General features: G+C 32.2%; 1 protein-coding gene and 1 long non-coding RNA gene across 5 annotated transcripts in view; one reads left to right on the top strand and one right to left on the bottom strand.

Annotated features, from left to right (window-relative positions):
* The window catches only part of LOC114334919 (gamma-aminobutyric acid receptor subunit beta), a 609,053-nt gene extending 590,647 nt beyond the window's left edge, over positions 1-18,406 (bottom strand). For 2 of the 4 annotated variants that reach the window (XM_050656321.1, XM_050656322.1), the window contains exon 1: positions 18,200-18,406. In XM_050656321.1, coding sequence (XP_050512278.1) covers positions 18,200-18,270 — 71 coding nt within the window. In that variant the 5' untranslated portion in view covers positions 18,271-18,406. The remainder of the gene's footprint in view (positions 1-18,199) is intronic. The other 2 variants (XM_050656320.1, XM_050656323.1) reach the window with 2 other exon arrangements.
* On the top strand, positions 783-16,989 carry LOC126888239 (uncharacterized). The gene is made up of 4 exons (XR_007699469.1): positions 783-1,141; positions 2,043-2,229; positions 2,287-2,446; positions 16,432-16,989. It is a non-coding gene; the product is annotated as an uncharacterized LOC126888239 (long non-coding RNA).
* Positions 18,407-26,349: the final 7,943 nt, after the last annotated feature.

Below are 26,349 nucleotides of genomic sequence, written 5' to 3'. Positions count from 1 at the left end.
TTACGTTCCAATTAAATTATTATTGTACTAGCTTAGTTAAATACAATGTTTTTAAAACTTTTTTGTCTCTTAGTACTTTCTCGAAAAGCCCGTTTTTAACATTAACATTTTTATAACATTTTTGTGGGGCGTACAAATTTCACTGTTGTTTTTTTTAAGATGTTCCTTGTTCCTGCCATAAGAATGCCACATGTCCATTTTCAATAAAAAATCTCAAGAGTTAAGTTCAAGTAAAAAAATCGATTTTCATGTTGTTACTTCAAAGGGCTGTAACTTTTTTTGTACGCACTATTGTATATAGGTAAGTCAAGTTAAATCAACCTATTTTTGACCCCAGAATTTGTAGTATAATCTATGACCAATCTTTTCGGGACACCCTGTAAATTTATCGCCATAAATGGAGCTTTTTTAATTTCAGAGAATTGTTTCGCTAACTGCAGTATTCCAAGTTGACTAATAATCTCAAATTGCATTGTGGGGCTTAAATAACTTATCTCACCTATAAAATATAATTTATAGGTAAAGAATAGATTACAAGAAAATCTCCGAAACCAAACAGTAAATAATTTACTGTTTCAAATAATACACATAGGTGAAGCGATTATAAAAATTGCAATTTTGCTTTTTAAAGTGTTATCACACACAACTAACGGCAAATATAATACAACGAAAATCAGCTTGAACAAAGGAAGTCTGTTCTTAATATTTTTAAATGGAATTTTTGTTTGGGCACGCCGGACACACCAGTGATAAGGCTGATACTGCGATAGACAATAATTAGATCATTGTTAGGGTCATATTTAAGAATAATGAACGGTAACATTGTATTAATGTTTTCGACTTTGTTTAATAACTCTTAACATTATTTTGATGTAAAGCAATCATTGTTTTAACGTAATATACATTACTCAGTGACCCATATATTGTAGGAATGATATTGTACATTAACCTGTACATTTATTAAAATGTTATAAATGTCTCTATTGGTGAAAAAAAGTCATGTGACAACAGTGAACTATTCCTGTAGACTTCTATCTAACACCGGTGTTTCGCATTAGTAATTTGGCTGTTTACTTGTTTCGACGTATGTGCCAACAGTAACAGAGAAGAAAAGTTTTGTGATTTGGTTGAGTGTTCTAAGGTATGTACGTTTACTTATATTTTTAACTACTTCTAAATTAGTTTGTTGTTTATGTTTTTTAGACTCCAATTTTCCATTTTACCATTAATTTTCCTATTCGTTTACCTATTCATTCTATAATCGCGAAATAATTTGAGGATTACTTATTTAGTTTTATACTTATATCAAAGTAATGATCTGTTTCATTTGTCGTCATCATTTTACCCATCTAACATTACTGATTAAACATTTTAAACGTAAACATGATTTAAGGACAAATTCTGTTGACATATGTTGTGAATCTGAGTGTAATCAAGCTTTCTGTTATAGTTAATAGTTAATTCTGTAGCAAAATTTGTTCTTTTCCTACATAATAAAAATAACTTTTCAAGAAACGATGTTTTTGAAATAATAGATATTACAGAAAAGTTGTTGATTAAGCCGGTCCTAAAAATTTTTAGATGTTTCTCCAAATCATACCTAAAACAAAATATTTCTGTATTCAATGAATTTGACAGTTTATTAGCCGTTTGTGATTTAATATTTAAACCCTTCAGGTTTTAAATAATATTAATCAATACAATAATCGGAGCTTAATAATCTGAAACATTTATCCACCGTTATTTTTCGAAGTGTATTTCTTGAAATACAAATTTTTCGATAGGAATACAGTGAAAATGATTAATTATTACGCGCGGTTTCATAATCAATTTAAAGTGAACATTAACTAAAGTTCACTTTAAAGTTGAGATTTACCCATATGAATTGCATTGATAAAGGTACCAACTTAAAATTTAAAGTCCACGGATTATGAAACCGAGCCTTAGTTTATGCCTACTAAAGTTAGAGTTTCTTGAAATTTACTGAAGATACAGTACATACAGGGGACAGTAAAAACTTAAAAAAGCAAAACTTTTTTTAGATCTCGAAACAGATGCTAAAAGATGTTTAACAGCTATGAAATTTGACAACCTATAACTTCGGAACAATTCGATAACTACTGGAAAGCTTGCACACAATATCGTCTAAATGACATTAAATTGGCTCAAAATTCTACTGAAATCCTTAAAACATGGAATTTTTATTCCCAACCTTCAGGATATCGATTGGTGAGAAATATTTACTTTCCCTTTTAAAAAAATGTATTTATATTTCTACCTTTGCAGATTGATATGGACTTTGGAGTGGCATTCGGAAACAGTAATGGACTTATCGGAGGATGGAAAAAATATTTCGAAAGAATTGTCTCTGAGTGTAAAAGTCATATTAAGGATAAGACAAATAAGGCTTTGCTTGAAAAGATTACCCATGGAGACATTTCAGAAAGTAAGTATTTTCTAATTGAATTCTACATATTTTCTTGTATTGATTAATTTTGTGTTATCTGTAAATTTTTTGAAATGCTAATTCAACAAATAAAACAAAATTTTCAATGTGTTTTAAATGTATTCATTTTTTCGAATCCTGAGAAAACTAATAAGTATTTTTGAAAAATTTAAACGCAGAATGAAAGATTACGGTATTACTGAGGGCCGAAAGTCTCTTAGAATAAATCAAACAATTTTTTTTTGAATGAAATATTTTCAATTAAAAATCACACTAAATCTCTTTTATTTCACGCCAGTAACTTATTAAAATACACATTTTAGAAAATTTCAGGGACTTTTGGCCTTCAGTAATAATGCAATCTTTCATTCTGAGTTTAAATTTTTTTAAAATGTTTATTAGTTTTCTCAGTATTTATAAAAAATTTATACATTTAAAACGCATTGAACATTTTGCGCCGATGCTCTTATGTAGATATTAAGTAGTCATTTGTTTTTTTATTGAATATTTGTATGTGACTCTGTGTACCTCTTTTTTAATTATATTAAAGTTTATAAAACTTATTTTGAATATTACTTCCACCAGGAGTATTTCCAGCTTCCACTTGCATGTAGCAGTTACAAAATTTACAGTATGGTGCAAAGGAAAATAACACAAGCCTACAGAAAAAAAAATTTGTTTTGGTGCCGTGAATCTTTAAGCTGATTTTTAATATATTAGGGGCGATAAATCGAAATATGGATTTCGTTTTTTTGTATCAGCTCTAGTTTTATGGATATGGCAAAATCCGAAATTACAAGTTTTAATATTTGAGATAATGAAGAATATGCTATTCAAAGGAATATACATTGTTAATTAAACTTATTCCTCAGTATATATTTGTTGTTCTCACTGTATTATGCCTTATTTATGCAAGAAATAATACTTTAATGTCGTTACATTACTGTTTTATAAAGAAAAAAAGCAGCTTGGAGAGTATTTTTACACTTTCAAAATGATACTTTTACCACTTCTTGTAAACCCATTCAGCCTCCACCTAATAATGGCTCATAGCCCATGGACCATGCTTCGCCTACATAGGAAGGAAGCTGGCCCAGATAAGTATGGAAAAACTTGAAGCTGGAATCTTTGATGGACCACAGATCAGACTTCTTACAAAGGATCCGGCTTTTGTGGGGTCAAAGAATAAGGTAGAGAAAAAAGCTCGGCTATCATTTGTGGACATCATGAAAAATTTTCTGGAAAATCACAAAAGTGAAAACTATGCTGAGCTGGTAAACCGTTTACTGAATAACTTCCAATCACTTGGATGGAATATGAGCATCAAAGTCAACTATCTTCACAGCCAGCTGGACCGTTTCCCTGAAAACTTGACACAAGTTAGGAGCAAGGTGAGAGACTTCACCAAGAGATAAAAGCCATTAAGGACCACTACCAATGAAGATGGGACACCCATATGATGGCAGATTTTTGCTGGGATTTGAAGAGAGACTGTTTAAAAGTTTATACCAGAAAATCACGCAAGCGGAGCTTTCGTTACGTCAAGTAAATTTTTTTTCTATTCTGTTAGTTTTTTTCTCAAAACTAATTGTATATCTGTTTCATTGTACAAAGGGTTTTATTGTAGTTAAATGGCTTAATTCGCAGAAGACATAGTTTTGTTCTCTGACAACCTTAAGAAGATATGTGCAATGCTACATGAACTTCAGTTACTGTGTGCCAGTGTAGGTCTTAAAATAAACATCTCCAAAACCAAATTCATGACAAACCTAGTACCTAGCGGAAATATCAATATTGGATACAACGAAGTAGAGCTAGAGGAAAAATACATATACCTTGGAGACGAAATAAAGATCACAAGTGACACCCAACATGTGAACTACGAAGAAGAATAAATCTAGCATGGGCAGCCTATGGAAAACTCAAAGACGTCTTTAAAAGCGATTTATGTATCAATTTCTTTAAAACGTAAAACATGTGACCAATGTGTGTTGCCTGTGGTGACTTATGGTGCCGTAACTTTGACATTGACAGCTACAACTTCTAAAATTCTGCAAATAGCTCAGAGGAAAATGGAAAGGTCAATGCTGAGTATATTGCTTCGTGACCGAGTTGGAAATTAAGACTTAAGACTAAGAACATGAGTTACCGATGTAATTTCCCGAATTGTCACTCTGAAATGGAATTGGGTCGGGCACGTCACCCGAATCAGTGATGGGAGGTGGAGGAAGAGATTACTTGAGTGGAGGCCGAGATTAGACAAAAGTAGTAGAGGAAGACCCCCTACTCGTTGGACTGACGATCTCAAGAAAATGTCAAGAAATTGGATGCCAAGTGCTCAAAATGGAGCGGCATGGACAAAAATGAGGGAGGCCTATGTCCAGCAGTGGACGCAAAGGCCTGGATGATGAAGATGAAATGGCTTATAATATACGTATTTTTTAATTGTGTGGTTTTTATTTCAATTTAGTATATCCATATCAGCATATTCGTATTTTAATGCATAAAAGCTGACATGACCTACGTTATCTTGAAAACTAGAGCTGATAGGGCAAAACGAAAGCCATATTCGGCATCAGCACTCCAAATATACCTAAAATCAGCTCTAAACACTTTGGCACCAAAAACACTGTAGACCTGTGTAATCAATTCGTTATTTCATAAACCATCGACTTTAATAAAAAGATCCAAAAACATGTCCATTTTATTTTTAAATTATGATTTTCTGGCATATAAACATAATCATATTAGTGTCGTCAACCATCTGGGCGTGATGATGTAATGGATGTTTTTTTTTTTTAATGAGAATAGGTGTCATGTTCTAGTTCATTTGAAAGGTTATTCAATTCTCTATACAATAATATAAACGTTAATAATATTATTTATACAGAGTGTCCAAAAATACTTTATTTAATTAAAATAATTGACACAAAAAGAATAATGAAGGTATATAATTTATTTGATTCAAAATACATTTTACTACCGAAGAAAAAAACATAAAAATTGCTTATTTGACCAATAAACATTGCATTTCGCAAACTGAATGTTCAAGCTGCCACACACCTGTCTCTTGGAGTTTGAACATTTAATTTTATGTGAGAAGCAATGTTTAAATATCAAATAAACATTTTTTATAAAATGTTTATTACACCATAATAAATAAACAATAATATGTATTTTGAATTACATACAATAGATACATATCTACAATAATCTACATTCTATTTTTTGTGTCAATTACTTTAATTAATTTTTTTTCAATACCCTGTATAACTAATTATGTTAATGCTTATGTTTATACTACTGAATAAAAAATTTAATAGCCCTTTAGATGAATTAGCGCAAGACTCCTAAAAAATCATCGATTACGTGATTACACCCACATGGATGACATCACTAGTATGATATATTTTATATAGGCCAAAAAATAATAATTCAAAAATACAAATTGACCTATTTCAGTTTTTTTCTTTAAAGTCGCTGGCTTACGAAATTACGAATTTGTTCCTTTAATTTGCACCATACTGTATATATTATAAGTATTTGAAGCACTCTTTCTCAAGTGTGCCAGGTGAAATCAGTTTTAGAACACCTTGTATAGTAATGGGCTCAAATATTCTAATAATTATTATTATTGATTCATAATACAATAACCACATGTGATCATTTCAATGTCGTAACACATTTAATCAATTTAAACGTCCATTAATTTAATGTAAATATTTTATTATATCCACGTACTCATACGACGAAACAATGTAAAATAGTTTTTAATTCAATAATTACATTCATTAAAATAATATACATTTCATCGTATCAATGTACCGATACATTGATTCTTAAGTAAAAAGTTCATTGAATATACGTACTAATTCATCAATTTAAAAACTAATGTTTATAGAATTAATGAACAAATTCGTTAATCTAACGAACATAATTCTTTGGATTAATGTATCCAATTCGTAATATTAACGAACTTTTTATTGGTTAATGTTTTTGAGCATTAGTTAATGTATCTACTTACATTGAACCAATGATCGATACATTGATTCTTAAGTAAAAAGTTCATTGAATAGACGTACGAATTCATAGAAATTAATAATAAAATTCATGTAATTGATGAACAAATTCGTTAATCTAACGAACAATCATTCTTTGTGTTAATGTACCAATTTCTTAATATTAACGAACTTTTTATTGGTTAATGTTTTTGAGCATCAGTTAATGTATCTACTTACATTGAACCAATGATACTGATCTTCGGACGAAAATTAATGCTCCCGTTTTTGAATCAATGTTTTTTTCATTATATATACGTACTTTTTTGGTTCAGTGTAGAACGTCAAAATGATTAGCAAAATCTTAAAAAAATCAATTACAAGTTAATTACTTTTTTGCGTTGTAAATATTAAGCGATAACAATTAAATAATAAATTTAAAAATTACCGGTGAAAGTTGCATTACTAATCCGCTAGGAGCGACACCAGCGAAGCTCAGAGCGTGTAGGTACGTTGTTTACGTTTGACTTTGACAGATACGTCAGAAACTAAATTTTAAATTATTATTATATGTCATTTTTGACAGTGAATTTAATTATTATAAAAAATAAATAAGACGTTTAAAAATACAATTTGAGTTTGAGTATAGTTTAAAAGGAATTTATTGACTTAAGTACGTTAAAAAATAGTTACGTTTACGCTTATATAATTATAGACTTCCTCTTTTACCTCGAGTAATAGACTCGTCCGTCGTGTCGTTTCACTAAAAAACAATGTTTTATGAAATAAGCCCAAATTATTTTTTCTACGGAAGTGCTAAAAGAGCCACTTTCCCACACGGATTTCGTTTCCGAAAGTTGCACTTTCCCGCACGGCGTGCGTGAAAGTAAATTTTCCCGCACGGCGGGCGGAAAAGTAAAATACCTTTTAATATGGCATTATAATATATTATAATACATGCAATGAACTAATATTTAGATATTACTTACTAATTTATTTCAAATTTATCTTCTGTGTCCATGTTTTAATGAAATAAACACGATAATTCGATGAAATAAAATTATTTTGACATAATATTTAAAAGTCAGATCAGTAGACAATTACAATGGATTTAGAATAGAATAGAATAGAAATATGCTTTATTGTCATGAAAAATTGTACAATTTTATCGACAAAGCTTATTAAAAGTCAAGACAACAAAACAATAACAATCCAATTTACTAAAATTACATAAATCGTCAATATATTTACAATAATAACAATAATAATGAAGTTAAACAGAAGTAGTCAATTGCAAAATTTAAGTAAATTGCAAATGCATAGTCTACCTAGTAATTAATAAGTTTAAAAGTTAAGCTGCTGCAAATATGACACCCAAATATAGACAAAAAAAATGATAATAAAAATACTACTTGTGCAAAGGGTACTGTAATTTCTTAGTTATTGATTAAGAAAATTTTCTACTGAATAATATGGTCTTTCAGATAGGTAGGCTTTTGTCAGTTTACGGAATTTGGGGAAAGATGCTGCAGATTTAAGTTGTAGAGGGAGATGATTGTAAAGTTTTTTTGCGGAATATAATATAGATTTCTTTACTAACTCAGAGGACGGGGTCGGCATATAGAGGTCAAACGTAGAATTTCTCGTGAAGTAGTCATGATTAGGTCTTGGTGGAAAGACATGTAGATGTTTACGAATTAAGCAAACAGTTTCTAAAATATACAAAGATGGAAGGGTTAAAATTCTGTGATCTTTGAAGTAACTTCTGCAATGTGTTGTTCTTCTGAGGCCAAACAGATATCTAATTGCTCTTTTCTGTAATTTGAAAATAACATCGAATTGGGCAGCTGTACCAGAACCCCAAAAAGGAAGACCATAACGAAGATGTGACTCGAACAAAGAAAAATATGTTATTTTGGAAGATACTAAATTGAGTTCATTCGAAACAGATCTTATAGCATAGCAAGCTGAGGATAGTTTCTTCCTTAACAAATCGATATGGTGGGACCATTTAAGGTTGCTGTCTAAAAAAATACCAAGAAATTTCACAGAATCAACGGTACTGATCTGGCTGTTATTAAGAGGTAAGGGTTGAAGGACTCCTTTATAAGACAATGCTACTGTTTTATCTACGTTAAACGAGAGTAAATTAGAGTCAGACCAGGTTTTTATTGTAAGTAGATCAGAAGTTATAGTAGCATGAAGAGTTGCAATATTTGAGTTGCTCCAAATGATACTGGTCTCATCAGCAAAAAGAAAGATTTTTCCATCGATTTTTAAACTAGTGATGTCATTAATAAAGATAAGGAAAAGTAGAGGACCCAATACTGAACCTTGAGGTACCCCACATACAATGTTTTTGAGACTAGAGTCTGTATCATTTGCTCTAACCAGTTGTTTCCTATCATCCAAGTAAGATTGGAACCAATCTAAAGAAATACCTCGAATTCCGTAGAAATTTAGTTTTCTTATCAAAATGTTATGATTTACACAATCAAAAGCTTTGGCGTAGTCACAAAAAACGGTGGCAGTGTGAAGATTATTGTTCAGTGCTTGATAAACCTCATGTATTACAGAAAAGATGGCATCAGTGGTGCATTTATTATTTAAAAAGCCGAACTGATTTTGTGATAAAATGTTGTTTTCAACTAGAAAGGACATAAGTCGGGCTTTTATGAGTCTCTCAATAATTTTGGAGAGTACCGGTAGTAGTGCAATAGGTATATAATTGCAGGTATTAGATATTTCACCACCCTTATGAAGAGGAATAATGATGGCTGTTTTCAGGCACTCTGGAAATTTACCTTTCTCAAAGGAATCATTAATTAGTGAGATGAGGACTTCTAACACATTTTCTGGGAGATTAGAAAAAATTTTTATCGATAGACCATCAGTACTACAGGAGGATTTGCTTTTGATACTATTGATTGTTTGGATCAGTTCAGATTTATTGACTGGTTTTATAAAGAATGAATTCGAGACCTTTCTTGAATTAGGGAGATAAGCAATGGGATCTTGTTGTGGCAAAATAGTTGATGTAATATTTTTACTCACATTAACAAAGTATTCATTTAGATTTTCGGGGTCTGGAAGGGAAATTGTTTTAGCAGTGTGGGTTTTATTTCGAAGATCGTTTATTATGGACCAAGTTTCTTTTGCAACACTTTTTGAGCTTCCCAAACGGTTATGGTGGTAGTCTTTTTTAGCTGATTTTATAAGTTTAAGATAGGTTGCCCTGTACTTGGTGATATATTCAGTGATAGAAACGTTGGTAGTAAATTTCCTGATATAGAGAAGAGAACGCATATTCTTGGAAGATATTCGGATACCTTTAGTAGTCCAGGGTTTGCGATGTTTTGGCTTAATTGCAATTAAAGGAAATGCTTTATTGAAGATACGGACAAGCTTATCCAAAAAAGTACTGAAATTATTATCCACGTCCACAGCAGGAAAGCGCCACTCAGAGGTTAAGCATAAATTTTGGAAATTACGAAAGTTCCGGGTGGAAAAAATCCTGCCTAAACGTCGGGTTTTCGAGGAAGGTTTGCTCAAGATATTAAACTTCGTATAAACTGCTTCATGATCAGATAGTCCAGCATTAATAATTGTAGAGTGGACATCAAGGGGTGAAAAATCTGAGACAGTATAATCAATTATGGTAGATGAAGTTTTTGTAATCCTTGTAGGAGAATCAACGTGCATTGTTAGACCATACGATTCAAATATGTTGACCAAGGATATTTGTGTAGCACTAGCAGCAGCATAATCAATGTTAAAGTCCCCGCATAAAATTTTTCTACTTTTATGGGGCAGGTCATCTAACAAATTTAGCAGGTTCTGAAAAAATAGTTCCACGGAAGAGTTAGGTGATCTATAAATGCAAATAATATAAAGATTAAGATTCTTATTGTAAATTAACGAAAACTCAAAGAAGGCTTCACTTAGCAGAAAGTCATATTTTGTTACCGAAGAAAAATCATTGCTCGTAGATAGAATTAGGGTGCCTCTGTAAGCTGAGCTTGGACGATCATACCTAGCAATTGTGGTGTATTTTTCTACAAAAAAAAGGCTCGTTGACTTCAAGCCAGTGCTCTGTAACCGCAACTACCGGGGGAAATCCTAATTCCTCTAGGAACAAAAATAATTCATCAGTTTTGTACCTTATAGAACGAATATTAATCAGAACCATGCTAAAGTTGTTATCACTAAAACAATTTGAGGATTCTAGTCTCTCAGAACACGTCGTGATGTTTAAAAATTTCGTTTTGGAGAGGCAGCGGAATAGTAATTTCGGTGACATTCCCTTGATTTCTGCAGGTGAATAATTCTTTCAGAAGTGAGAAAGGATCTGTAAGCAACAAGATCAGCTTCCACCTCATCTGGACCAATCCCATAGTCATTGTTAAATTCCAGCAGAATTCGTCGTAGATCTTCAGTCTTAGTGGGAAGTCCCTCGGAAGCCAAAAAGAGTTTAACGCTTGTATTGGTAAATCCATCGTAAAACACTGAAGCTGGTTGGTCGTGTAGATAAGCAAGATGAAGTTTAATGGCTTTTAAGATATCCGGTTCCCTTAATCTGGCTAGAAGATATCGACTATTCGAGTTATTGGTTAATCTAACTCTTGGTGGGGTCAAAGGATCCAGATTTATCGAAGGTTCTAAAGTATCCTTCTTAATGAAATTTACAGGCGAATGGAACGGATTCTTAGATTTACAAACTTCGATGGCCTGCTTGTCTGTACTTATGTTTGTGTTTTCTACTTCATCTTTGTTCTTGCGAGAATTGGTAATTGGATTTTCCAAGGTGACAGGACTTCTGAGATTCTTCGGATTCTTATGTGACTCAAATGAAAGCGTTGGTTCAGAATTTGATGATTCTATAGACCATTTGATGTTAACACCAGGTGGCCAAATTTCCTTATTAAATAATAGGTTAATAGCTGTTCTAGATTTTATACCTATTTTGAACGAAGAGCCAGTTGCTGTGTCGGCATCTTTAAGGAGTGTGTAACATCTAATGTATTCCTTAATGCCGAGCCTCTCTTTGATATAGTGCACAACTTGTATAGGGGTGTACGTTGGGGTCAAGTTACTAATAACTACAAAGTGACATTTATCTTCTGTAATTTTTGGCTTTTGCTCTGGACTTGGTTCGAGATGTCGGGGCTCTTCAGTTTGGGTACTTGCGGTGGCATAAGATGTATTTTTCTTCAATATCTCTTTTTTAGTTGGTATATTAGATAGATTTTTTGTAAGACTGCTCATTTGATTTGACATTTCACCGATATTTGAAGAGAGCCTTTCTAATCCCAACTTAATCTCAGTTGAATTTGTGTCTTGGGTTTTAACCTTGATAGTCTCATCTGAAGAAGAGCCGAAAAAAACTGACGATATATTAAAAATGTCGTGTTCCATCTGCCTTACAGATTTTAAAACCTTCTCAGGATTCAGCAGGTTGTTTAGTTTGTGGATCTCGTCAATTTTTTTCGTAAGATAGTCCAGTTTGCCGTCATTTTTAGTTAATAGGTCATAAGTCTCGATGAAAACAGGCAAATTGTCATTTAGTTTTTTAGTAACTTGAATTAAGGCTTCAAAGTTCTCTAAAGGTATTTGATTTTTTGATAAATTTGTAATTTTGTCATTTAAATAATTTAAACTTGGAGAGTCACATACGGTACAAAAGAATCTAAGGTGAGAAGACTTTTGGTCCAATAGGGCTTTAGTGATGGTCTTGTTTAATTTTGTACATTTCATACAGAAGTTTCTTTGGCAATCTCCATTGCATCTTAACTGGTTGTATTTATCCGAGTCAGAATATTGTGTAAGACAATGTTCACAAGTGTACGTCATTTTCAAGGTTAGATGTGCAAAAATTAACTAGGTCGATGTGATGATGGTAATAAAAATTGAAACACTTACAGCTAGTATTCACAACACATAAATCAAAACAAATAACAAAACTTGTAAACACAAGAAAACAAATCAAAACATACATCCGTATACTTCCACTGCTGGTAAACTTTTGAATCGTCGTCATGGAAACCAATATCGTCGTCGTGGTAACCCATTATATTGAAAGTTTGGTTTTGACAACCTTGTCAAAGAATTAATTTGTGTATTTTCACTCCTAACTAAAAATTGATATAACTCTATTTTTTGTGGCTTTTTTCCAAACGTACGGCCCTAGAAAAAATATTGTTCCTAACTCATGCAGAAAGTGTCTTCCCCGCACGCGACTGCTTACCCGAACTCCGCTATCGCGTCGTCCTGGTCAACGGCAGTCTCGTGCGTGAAAGTATCACTTTCCGCACTAGTTAGGAAAATAACTATATCGGGAACTGATAAAATAAGCTTCATACTTGAACCTAAATACTTCGTAATTTCAAAATTAATATCCGAAGATCTTTCTTGTTCCCAGTAATCCAAAGAACCTCAAATAGTAGATATCTGCCCGGCCCGAAAAAAGTTATTTTTAGAATTTGCTTTATAGTTTTTCATAAATAAATGTAGTAATAACTCCGAAATTACGGCATTTAGGTATAGGGAATATTAAATGAAAAATGATCAGTATTTCTTATGGATTTCAAAACATAAAAATTATATTATAGTGTGTTCTTTTTGAAACAATAAATTTTATTACATTTCAAGAAAAACGGAAGATCTGACAACAATGTAAATATCACTGTAATATCGGCCGCATTATAATGACCCGCTACCCACCACAATCTAAAATATCGTGCAAGCCGTTTCCGAGATAATTGAGGCGTTCCATACATAAAACTCACTCTGTACGTAGGTACTCTTTATATACACTACGTTAACTTTTAGATTAGATATAGGGACTTAAAATGGCAATAACGCCGGCTTTTCACATTCAGTTAGCTACATAATGTGTATGTGCGATATGTATGTGGGATATTATTATAATTTATAGATATGTAAACATTATAAGAGTCGGCGGCATGATTGTAGTCATTGAGTATCAATTTCATTGTCAGCTATAATATTATATATTAAATATAATTAAATAAAATAAATCAAATCGGATCGAATGGAATGAAATCGAATTGAAACGAATCGAATGTAATAGAACATATAGGAATTATTCACTTCTGTCGGCACTCCGCAAGTACCACGCTCTCTTTTTTTTTATTTTGTAAGGATACAATTTATTTTTCTTCAGAATCTTTAAAACTGTTTTCTGATCTGCTTCACAAACATAAGCAACATTTATAGTAGAAATAGACGGATTAATGACAAACTCACTTAACACAGAAATTTGTTTTTTGGATAGACGTTTTCTTCCTGTCCGTTTCTTATTTTGAACACTAACAGTCTAAAAAATTTTCTTACAGCTGACTTTAAATAGTGCGTCTAAAAGAGCTTCGCCATAAATTGTGATCATTTTGCATTTTTCTTGTAAATTACGAGGTTGTATCAATTTTTAAAATTCACAATAAACAAATGTCTTTTAAAATAGCAAGAAAACTAAAGTTATTAATACTATTTATTTATGATAGCTGTCAAAAACAATTTAGTTGCTATAAAACGAAAAAAGCTCGTTAGGTAAGTTTTTGACCAGATCTAGAGGTACGTAGGTATTTACATTGAAACACTTTCTCGCATAATTTGGATTCTGAAAATTTTAGAACCAAAGTGTTATACATTTTTGAAATCAGTATTTGAGAAACTTTTAAGTTAGTTGTCACAAGATGTACTTTCCTATTTAAAAAAAATCAAAGTCATTACTGTCACGTGAAGATGTATCACGTAAAGTGGTACCAGTTGAAGAGGTATCAATGTATTTGGATATATCATCCAATATTAATAAGTTAAGGATCAGTCTAGATTAATATGTTTTTTTTTTCAAAAAATTATTTTTGATTGAATATTTTCACGGCCACCTAATAAAATTTTACTTAATTTTTGTTGCAATTAATGTTTGGCTTAAATAATCACGAATAACTCACAAATTATAAAGGACTTAGGTATAGATAATGTCTAAGAAATAAAAAAGTACCCTAAAATATCATTTCGTTAACATACTTAAATATAGGGTGTCCTATTTAAGAAAACTCAGGAAATACTTATTGCGAGTTTTGACCAACCCTGGGTAAAATTGAACATTTCGCTAGACTATTAATGTTAAACAATAGTAGACTACATATATTAAAAATCGTTTGAACATAAATAGAAATTTTGATGTCCAATCTTTATATTTCTACAGGGTGTGAATTTTGTTACTAAATTAACAGAAAACGTAATTATCTTTTAAACTACCTCATATAATATTATAAAATCCTATATTTTAAGAAAGAAAACATCGAGCAGAATCAAAAAATGTAAAAATATACAGGTTGTTCTATTTAAAAAAAACATAACTTTGTATCATCCTGTCAATACGGGTGGCCCTGTATATGTGAAAATATTTTTAAATTATGGTACTATCTGTGCCCCAACTTATATTTAAATATTTTTTTTTTCGTATATCTTACAACAAACGAGTAATTTGACTTTGTCACAAAGAAAAAGAGAATCCTAAGAAAAGAAAATTTAATCTTTGCAGAAAAGTTAAATAGTAAACTCTTAAATATTGGGGAAATCTGCAAAGACTCAATGTAATCAATGCGTATTAATTGTTTCGCCGAACGTTTTCTCCAAAGATAATTAATTTGGCTTCTTCAGGGCTAAAAGAGAAGAAATCGTAGTTAGCTACCATTATTATCTTTTAAAACACTGGAGATCTTACCGTAACTTAGAATTGTAGAGTTAGGATGTTAAAAAAACTTAGCTAATAACAACATAGTGGTTTTTTTGTTACTGTGTAAAACAGTTACCGTTAGAAATGCATGAAGGTTAACCGAAAAAGGACCTAATGTAATTACATTTTATAGGAATTAATTCTTTGATTAGTCGGAAATTACTAAACTTTTGATTGTTTGAATGTTCAAAATGTGATGTTCTGTTTTACCAGAACGCATGCGCTGACATGTCAAAGTAGTTCTTCTGATTCTTTATAATGTGGTTAAGGTTCCTTGGTGTAACAAAATGAATTTAATTACTATTTCAGGGTAATATTATTATTTTAGATTTTTCTTAATTAAAAATTTTACTGTTCTGAAGCTATTTCTTGTGGCATTTTTATGATTAACTATTTAGATGGGAAATAAGTCTGAATTGCCAATATAAATGAGTCAGATTAAATAAATTATTAGAAGAATTTTTTTACTTAGCAACAACATTTTTGTTTATTTTAGTAGGTAGTATTATTTATTTTGACAACGAAACCCGATTTGGGCTTCGAAACGTTAATAAAATTATTTTTTTAATTTAATTGTGGCTTATTTCCCTTCTAAATAGTTAATCACAAACATTTTACTAATTTGTTAGTGTTAATATTATAATATCTTATTTAGATGTATCTAAGAAAAGCAAGGGAATATTATCTTTTTAACTAATGAATTATTGTTTAAGTAGGTTAGTTATTAATGGATATATCAGTCAAGTTGTTTCTCTGTGATGTTGTATTTTTCTTGGTATCGGATTTTAGTAAGAAGTGGCATATATCGGTTAGATTATTAGTGTCACTCTTAACATTGATGGAGAAACCATTAAGGAAAATATATGACATTTCAATGATCTCTCTTTTAGATTTATTGTTCTCACGGTGGAGAATTGTAGTGTTGGTATAGTCCATGAGATGACCAGTGGAGTGGATATGTTTACCTAATGCACAACGGTCAGGGTGAAGTCAAGAATCACTTTTGTGCAGGGTGATAAGTGATTTCAGTAATTGAAAAGTTTGACCGATGTAGGAATATTGCAAGAGAGGCATGGAATGTTGTAGACAATGTTACTAAGCATATATATAGGAGTCTTATCCTTAATATTGGAATAAAGATTATTAATTTTTAAGACTCATCTAGACGCCACATTAATTTTAATATTGTTATTATTATTACCAAAGCTATTTTCAAAACTTTTCAGAATCCTTTTCAACCCCGGAGTGATATCCTTGAAGTATGACAATGAAAAATATTTGTTGATTGGAGTATCCGAGACTGGGTTTCCACTTAAGACATCAGGATCAGCATTGTTAGTCGCGAAGGAAGGTGAAGTAGGTACTCTCGTTTTGGACAGTGGTAAACAAAATCTTATTCACCAATGGTGCTGGATAAGCATTTGAAATGAAAAGTTTCTGTAGGATTTGTAGGTTTTTTGTATGAAAAGAAGGATCTGATATTTTTATATATATATGTACCGCTTGTTTGGCATTACACATTATAAAATTTAAAAAAAAATTGAGAAAAATCTCCTATGATTTGAGCGTCTAAGTAACCGCTATCCTGATAAAAACAAATTTAAAACAAAAATAACGAATATTTTAAATGAACAACTTAATCCAATAATGCTTACTTAATATATCTAACATGTTAATAAAAAAAATACTAAAAGACTAAAAGAATTGAAATGGTAGGGTACGTTGTTATCAAAAATTATCTATTTAGATTCCAAATGGTTCTAGCAAAATTTAGATAACAATAATATTTAGGGCTATATTATAAAAAACACCAGAATAATTTTCTCAACAACAAGTCATATTCTCTTATTCATTAAAATAAAAGCTTTAATATAAATACAAATTTAATTAAAATAAAAATTATTATATCACACACAGATTAAAAAGGGATCCCTTGTTTAATATATATTATTAATATTTTGAAACTATTGCTTATAGCGTATCTGGTTATCAATTTTAAGAACAGTAAAATAAATTCTATATTTGAAATTTGGATCTCCAGTTCGCTAGTGTTAAAATACAATAATGAAAATTGTAATTGTAAAATTGTAACTGCAATCTATGGAGGTCCTTAAAAATTGTAATATGTTACACTAAATATGTTATACTCCAATTCTACATTATTATTATTATATTTTATTCTGCGTTATTATTTTGTTTAACTATATAATTATTTTATTATGTTTGGTTAAATATAAATTTTTAATATATGTATTTGAGAAAATTACATTTTTTGTAAAATCTACATTATATAAACATTTAATTAGTTTTTTTTATATATGTTTAATATGTATCGATTTCATTATTGCTTCAATATTATTATGTTCATTCAATGCTCAAGAATTTATACGAATAATATAACGTAACTGTTCTTTACCTTCATGATAATGTACAAAGAGCTACAGCAATACAGAGATATTTTTTAAAATAAGAAAGTCAATTATTTTCCAATTATTAAAACTGAACAAAAAACGTCAAAAGTTGGTAACATATTTTTTTAAGTGTATAAAAATAATGATACGAATCAAAATAATAATTAATAATTGATCATTTTAAATTTTACTATAATTAATTTCAATGCCAGAAAATTTTTAAAAGCCAGATTTGCAGTTTTTAATTTGTTTTACAATATACACCAATATTTTTGATCATAATATAATATACTAAAATCCACTCTCTTATTTATCTCAAGTTAAAGTTAGATGCGAGATTTATACCAAAAACAATTTTATTTGTATATTTGAAACAAAATAATTCACACGAATAAATCAAAATGTGGCTGTTGTGTTACACATAATCTAAAAAAAGACGTTTAAGGCTCTGGGTAATTTTTGCTAGTATTGACATCTCGAGCCGGGATGGCACTCGCAGCTGCAAGCCCAAACACACCCATGCGAGCACATGCACGGATAACCAAGAGAAAAAAAATCAAAATGAAGTAAATAAAAGACTTACCCAGCAAAGGCCCCTCCGAAGGCAACAAGGGTCAGCAGCACGGCTGGCCAAACCATCCGGCTGTGCCCCATTTTGGGGTTTCTACACGTGTCCCCTGTTTTTCGTCATTTCCCGTCACAGAACACCGTTACAGTTGTAGTGTCCCATTCGACACCGAGACAAGGAGTGGTCTCCAGGCCAGACTGGGCTTCCTCTACTGCGCATGATGGTCAGAATTTGCGAAATAATAGCAGCCCCCGGACGAACAATCCTGTCGTCCATAGCTCTATCCTTGTCCGCTCTCAAAACCACCCCCGCGGTGAATAGGGAGAAGGATCGGCGACGTAACTCGCGTTGTACAACCGCGTGTTGGTCCTGGATCTGCCCGTGACTTGGAATCAATACTAGTGTTGTCGTTCAGTGACGTAATTTTAGTCAACACCGATACCTGTGCAAAGAGACTGCGAGAGGCAGGTAGAACTCTAACTGGCTAATGAAATGAGTCGTCACTGGTTGGCCCCGAGGTTGGTTATAAACAGGATGTAGAGGATCATTTGGTTTGTTTTTAACTTTTAGAAAAAATACTAAAATTAAAATTATACATATTATGTATATAATATATATATTTAATTATATAGGTATATGTATAGTATATATTATTTTGTTATTCCCTGACAGTGAATTTTTAAATAGAAAGTTTTTTAAAAAGACTAAATTTTCACTCCAATGGAATGTAAAACAACATAATGCTATTCCACACCCCACCAGAATGAAAACAATGGGAACCTTCTCTGGTTACACCTCCGAGGCTTCTACAATTTGCAAGCCATACGGATGCTGAGACTAAGGAAGATGAGGGAATTCTACAATTTACAATTCACGTCCCATCTGCTCAGCGCGGTAAAGTTCCAACGAGAGGTGTTTGATGCACTCTCTGATTGGACTAGAATATGGTTCGGCTGTATTTTCGTTTTGCAACGAAATTGAAAATGGTTATTAATTTTTTAGAAAGTTTTTTATTTCCTGGGTTTGTCGGTATGTTTAATAAAACGCTTTAGCAAAATATGCAAAAAAAAGTGTTTTATTAACCCTCTATGTAGCAGGATAATTTTATTTTCAGTGGAAAAATTCAAAGCTTGATAGGTTTTGACTGAAAAGAGCTAATCAATTAGCGCTAACCAAATGCGTATAAGTACACTCACTAGTATATGACCAAAGGCGGCTTTGCATACTGCAGACACAAAATTAGCGGAAAACAAAAAACTTTCTATATACATAATATATACGACTGTTTAATATTTACAAATATAAAGTGAGGAGAAAGTCTCACTGTAATTGAGGTTATCAGTCAAGGAGAAATAAAAAATGAAAAAACTATTTCAATCTTTTATTAGAAGACGTTTCGTGCACAATTCCTGCACTTCACCAGTTCTACTGATTGTGAAGTTACATAAGATATATACAACAATGTCACTACAATGAGTTATGTTGTTAAAAACTTAAACCTAGCTAAAAAATACAATAAAATTTCTTATGCTATAAATATTTTATAAACGCAAAAATTGTCACAAAAATCCTTAGTAGTAAAAATTCTAATATAAAGAACTCTTCCTCTTCTTCTTCTTCCTCTTCTTCTTCTTCTTCTTCTTCTTAGTCTTCTTCTTTTTCTTCTTCTTCTTCTTCTTCTTCTTCTTCTTCTTCTTCTTCTTCTTTTTCTTCTACTTCTTTTTCTTCTTCTTTTTCTTCTTCTTCTTCTCCTTTCTTGAAACTCCTTGTGTCCATCAGGAAGTGGGAGGTTTTATTCATCCTCTATCCATCTCTTCAATTTCTGGCGGTCCTTTGCTAACTCTTTAATTTGTTGATGTGTTTTTCCTTCTTCCTGTTCAATTTCGATAATCTAATCGATCCATATTTTCTTTGGCCTCCCTTCCCTTCTTTTACCATATCTTTTTTATTTTGTCACCTGCTTTTAGTAGTCTTCCCTGGTCCATTCTGATAATGTGTCAATACCATTTTAATTTTCTTTTTTTTGATCTTTGTTATTATCGATTCCTGTTTCAGTCTTTGTCTAATATCCTCATTTATTATTTAGTCCAATTTCGTTTTTCCCGCTATTTTTCTCAACTGCTTCATCTCCTCTGCGTTTATTGTACTGTCTATTTTTACATTGTTTACCCATGTCTCACTTGCATATATTAAAGTTGGTATATATTGCATTGCATACCTTAAGTTTTATTTCTTTATCTATTTCTTCCTTTCCAAATATTGTTTTATTTAGTGCATAGTAGATCTTATTTGCTTTTTTCGCCCTGTATAAGGATTCTTGGTCTAGCTTTCCATCCTCTGAAATTATTATTTCCAGGTATTCAAACTTCCAGACTGTTTTTATTATTTCGTTTTTGCACCTAAATATCGTTTGGTTTATTTCTTCCCTTTCCTTTTATGTAACCTACTATCATCGTCTTCGTTTTCTTTGCATATACCTCCATTTTCAAATTTTCTATTTCTTTCACCCAGATATCGATTAATTTTTGCATTTTCTCTTTATAGTCCTCTATTATTACTAGGTCATCTGCATAATATAGTAATCTCTTTATTCTCACTGGTACTAAATTCCCATAAGTACCCTATTGTTGACTGTAATTGCCTTGACCGTCTTTTATTACTTCATTACTCTATTCATTACTAATATGAATAAAACTGGTCTGAAATTGTCGCCTTGTTTTATTCCTTTCCTTATGTTTGTAACTGGCGATCTGTTTCCGTTTATTTGTACTTTCGCGAGTACTTTTCTGTAATATGTGCTTTTTGCCACGCTTATTATTATTTGCAGAATTTGAAGGTCTTTCATTACTGACCATATTATTTTTCTGTTTATAGAATCAAAAGCAGCTTTAATATCTATAAACGTAATATATAAGTCTTCCTAGAAGCCGCTTGTTCTTCAAGTTTTCCTTCCATTTCTCTCCTGAGCTTTCTTATTATCCCGGTGTAGACGTTATATGCCACTAATGATGGCCCTGTAGTTATCACATTCCGCTTCGTCTCCTTTCTTGTGTATTTGTATCAATAAATTCTCTTCCCAGTCTTTCGGCATCGTTTCTGTTCTCCATGCTTCCCTCATTATTTCCAGTAGCCAAAGTTTGCCTGTTTCTCCCACCTACTTCATAATCTCCAGATCTATGTCATCGGCACCTCCCGCTTTTTCAATGTTTATTCTTGTCCATCCTTCTTCAATATATTTGATAACAATTTCGTATACTCGATTATCCCTATCCTCTTCTTTTTCTTGCTGTCCTCTCTCCTCATTTTGTTGGTTCCTTGCCGCGAATATTTCTTTGCCTCGTTTATTTTCAATTCATTTCGTTCATTTCTAATTCCTTTTATTTGTTTCCTTTTTGTTATTTTCATGCTTCTGATTTTATTCCAAAACATTTTATTGTTATTCCCAAAACTGTCGTTCAATTCTTCTCCAAATTTTTTCCAGCTGTTCTTCTTCGCGTCTTTTACTAGTTCTTTCACTATATTTCTCTCTCTTCTTCATTTGTGTTTATGTATCGCTTCCACATTTCTTTCTTCTTTCACCATACAGTTCTTTTATTATTCTTCCCATTCTTTCTTATTCCACATACTTGTTTTGCAGTGTTCCATAACGTGTATCTCAATTTTTTCCAAATCGATTTTTCTAGAAAACGGTGTACTCCATCGACTTAAAGCAAGCGTACTTTTTAGTACTAGAATACCTCACAATTTAATAATTTAGAGTCAAAAATGCTTAAAATTAAAAGAAAAAAATCAGATAAAATAACGATTGCCAAACCCAAAACGGCCGCCTATGACAGGTACTAGAAATTCGTTATGGAAGTCGTTTTTCTGACTAGAAGCATTCTGGAGGTATTTAAGAAAAACTAACTACAAGACGCCATCTTCAAAGAGCTCCCTTAGGAAGCATTTTCGGACTAGGTGAATTGTCTTAAAATTATCTGAGGAATCTCATGTCTTCGTTTGTCGGTAGAATTTCTGGACACCCTGTATATCTAATGTATATAATATACACTAATAATAAAACTTGAAAATCCATGCCACGAGATAAATCTTTTAGGATTGCAGATATTGGGTTTGATTGAAGTTAGATGATCAGGTTCAGGTTAAGTTAAAAAATGATCCAGTTTATCGTAACGGAGTTGTAATTTAGAAAGTAATTTTAGAAGATAATTACAACAATGCTGTGTATTCAACTTTCCGGAAAGCAAGTAAATATTACCATCATTCACACTTATTCCCCTACGGTCGATAAACCCATGGAAGGACTAGAGGCATGGTACGCTGATGTATCTTCTTCTTTAAGTGCCATCTCCGCGACGGGGGTCGGCACTCATCATGGCTATTCGGATTTTAGAGACGGCTTTGTACACGCGTAGCTCGAATAATTCTAGTTTTTTCATTGATGCAGCATTCAAGGTCCAAGCTTCCATTCCATAAAACTAAGTGGAGAAAACGTAGCACCCAGCCAACCTAACACTTAACTCCAACTTCAAAACTTTCCTGCAGAGGACTTTTCTCGTTTTGTTAAAATTTGCTCTATCCTTTTCCATTCTGCTTTTGATTTCCTGTAAGTAATCACCGGTGGAGTTGATCATGGTTCTCAGGTATGCTTATTGGTCGACTCGTTCGACATTCTCGAAGAGATTCTTGACGTTCATAGCTAGACCGTATTTTTGTCCAAACTCCGCTATTCTGGTCACCAGCCTTTAAAAATCCCCATTTGCGAACATGTAATTATTTCCGACAAGTGTTTAAGTATTTAAGAATTTCGGACATGTAAAAACAGGTCTCAAATATAGGTGGCTGCAAAATATAATGTAAGGAAAAATAGCAGGCAAACGCAGTCCAGGACAAACAAGAACCTCATGGTTAAAGAACTTGCGAGATTGGTATTGTGTTAATACACGCATGCTATTCAGAGTGGCAGTGAATAACATTATGAGGCTACAGTTAGTAGCGATCGACAGGTAGCAACAAACGCGGTGGAAGATTGCGGTTGTAATTGTGAATATTTTGTCGAGATATTTGGCACACATATTCCTACTATAATAAAAAATGACGGTACAGAGCCCAATTTGAGAAATATATTAGTATGTGGAAATTACTCTGTAATTAAATACAATATTAAAAAAACGAGACTGTACCGCCATTAAGAAGTGCAAAAAAATACACTTTCTTCAAATAAACTTTTTTATCTCATGCCTAGATTTTTCGTAATTTTGGACCTACTAAAATTTTGTATTTCTAACAAGAAATTGAACATATTAGACCTAATAACTAATTAGGCAACATGTAAATATTGTCACTGTCATTTTGACAAACCTACGTCAGATTTTCTCTTCTGTTCTGTTATCTTTATCGATATCTGTTCAGTGCAGTAGTGCACTATTTTAATAATTCGTTATTGTTGTTTCATAGGAAAGTAGTGTTTATTTATAGTTAATTTATTATATTTTTGTGTAATAGAACGAAGTTGTTGGCCTATTTGAAAAAATAGATTTTTGTTAACTGTGAGTTTTAGTTACATGTAGGTAGGTAAGTATATTTTACATAAAAATATTTTGACTAATGCGAGTATATAAAATCACTGGCGCTCTATGAACTAAAGAAAATAAGACGGCTCTTGTTTCGCTTCACAACGAAATGATTATTCATTATTATCATTTCGTGCAAATACCTATGTTAACATAAAATTTTCACCCATTTTGGTTTATTTTTATAAATATTTATCTACTAATCACAAAATTTTTTCTATTACTTTCATTTGCGCGCTTATGAGTATAATTGTCAAAATATTGATCTTAGATAATGCGAAAGATTACCACTGTTGCGAAAGTTTCGCAGACTTTACGAAAAAAGGTATGATACTATCTCCCGAAGTTATATTGATAACGCGCTATATACTGTATGGTCTTAAGATAGCTATTATGGTAACCAACGTTCTGAAAGGACATGGTACATGAAGAAGAAAAATATTTTCGGCTAAGATGACAGTGTCGTCCGCATACCTAATGTTGTTAATGAAAACTCCCTTTACCTTTATTCCAGCGGTTTCACTCTCAAGAGCTTTTTTCAAGATCTCTTCCAAGTGGGCAATAAAAAGAATTGGCGACAACACGCATCCTTGTCTCACCCCACCTCTTTCAATTTCCTCTGGCAGCTGATATTTAACACGTACTTTTGCCCGTTGCTTATAGTATAAATTCGATATAGTTCTGAGGTCATTTTAGTCTATCTTCGTGATTTCCGGACGTGCATTAATTGTTCGTATCGTACTTGCTTTGTCGAATGCTTTATTATAGTCAATAAAACAGGCTTATATATCTTGATTGACATTAAGGCACCTTTGTATAAGTATGATAAGTAGAAAAAGAGCTTCACGAGTTCCTAGGTCTTTGCGACACCCAAATTGCTGCTCATTAAAATCTATGTCCAGTTTATGATATATTCGGTTATAGATGACTTTCAGTAGCCACTTTAGAACTTGGTGCGGCACTCGCCGCATTCTCTTGCGTTGTTCTTTTTAGGGAGACAAATAAAGATGGACATACTCCATTCTTTGGGTAATGTGCCTGAGCTATAAATTTTGTTCAAGAGTATCACTAAACATCAATATGCTGCTCATCTAATTTTTAGAAGGTGGATAGGAAGCATGTCAGGTCCTGTGCTTTTTCCGTTCTTCATTGTTTTTACTCTTATGTATAAAAACTGCTAAAGATGACCAAAAAACGAGACCTAACCCTTATTTTAGGTGACTTTACCAATAAGTTAGGAAAAAGAAAGGACTCTGAATTGATTGAAGACTTCAAATTAGAGTAAGGAACGACGGAGGAGAGAGAATGACCAAGTTCTGCCAACAACAACATAGTAGCGACAAATATATGATTTAACCCTTAGTCTCCCATAACTTTTAGATTTTTTTTAGTTACTTTCCGGCGGTACTCTTAGGTTCGCCTTATTTTTTGGTCATACCTTTCTAAAATAAGCTAAAAGCATAGTTTTTTCCAACGATCCTTTAGAGTACCTATAAACCTTCTGTGTATTTAACACCAAATCCTTTAAAGTATTAAACATCAGCTGATAACTAATTAATCACATTTAACAGAACATTCTTTAAAAAATTCACTCCAACACTTGTGACATAAGGGTACCCTAATTTCGTGGTACTAAAAAGTACCGTCGAAAACTAAGGGGTAAATTATGTTATGCGGCAAAATAAACAGTACTGAAATTCGTATACTTCAAAATTAAATGTGGTAGGCGCCGAAACATATTGAGTGGTTTCCGAACGTCGGTCGTTATAACGTATGTGAACGTCGTGATAATGTAAGGTGCTTCAGAATTGTTCTCAGTTTTGCAGAAAAAATTTTTATGGTGGAGTACTATAAAGTAACAAGTACTTTTATTGCACAAGCAAGGTGACATAACAGATCTAAAAAACTACCGTCCTATCAGTCTGCTATCACACATATATAAACTTTTCACAAAAATTATCAAAAAAAAGACTGGAGGTTAAGTTAGCCTGGTAATAAAAAACTTGATAGAGAAGTCGTCGGCGGAATACAACAAACCATTGGCACTGATATTCGTGGACTACGAGAAAGCGTTCGATACCATAAACCAGCAGAAAATTTTAAAAGCATTGACAGAATGCCGAATAGACCATCGCTACACTAACATGAAAAAATATATCTACCACAATGCAACGGCTAGCTTAAAACTCTCTGACCAACAAACTAATAAATTCTGTATGCAGCGAGGAGTACGGCAAGGAGACACCATCTCACCAAAGCTGTTCACAACCCTTTTAGAACACACTTTTAAGAAGGCAGATATGAACTAATATGGTATCAATATAAATGGAGAGAAGCTCAGTCATTTGAGATTCGCAGGTGACATCGTCCTTATAGCCGATCGTATGGATGATGCAATAATAATGTTGAATAAGTTATATCACGCTTCCTAAGAGGTCGGACTAAAGATTAACATCAGCAAGACGCAAATAATGACTAATCTGGTGCTAAACCGTAATATTGTTGTTGATGTAATGGATATTGGGCAGACTGCACCTTATAAGTACTTGGGACATGAATTTAGGTTGGGAAGAGGTAACCAGACGTGCGAGC

Source organism: Diabrotica virgifera, chromosome 7, assembly GCF_917563875.1.
Source record: "Diabrotica virgifera virgifera chromosome 7, PGI_DIABVI_V3a".
Taxonomy (NCBI): domain Eukaryota; kingdom Metazoa; phylum Arthropoda; class Insecta; order Coleoptera; family Chrysomelidae; genus Diabrotica; species Diabrotica virgifera.
This window is presented reverse-complemented; position numbering and strand designations above follow the sequence as displayed.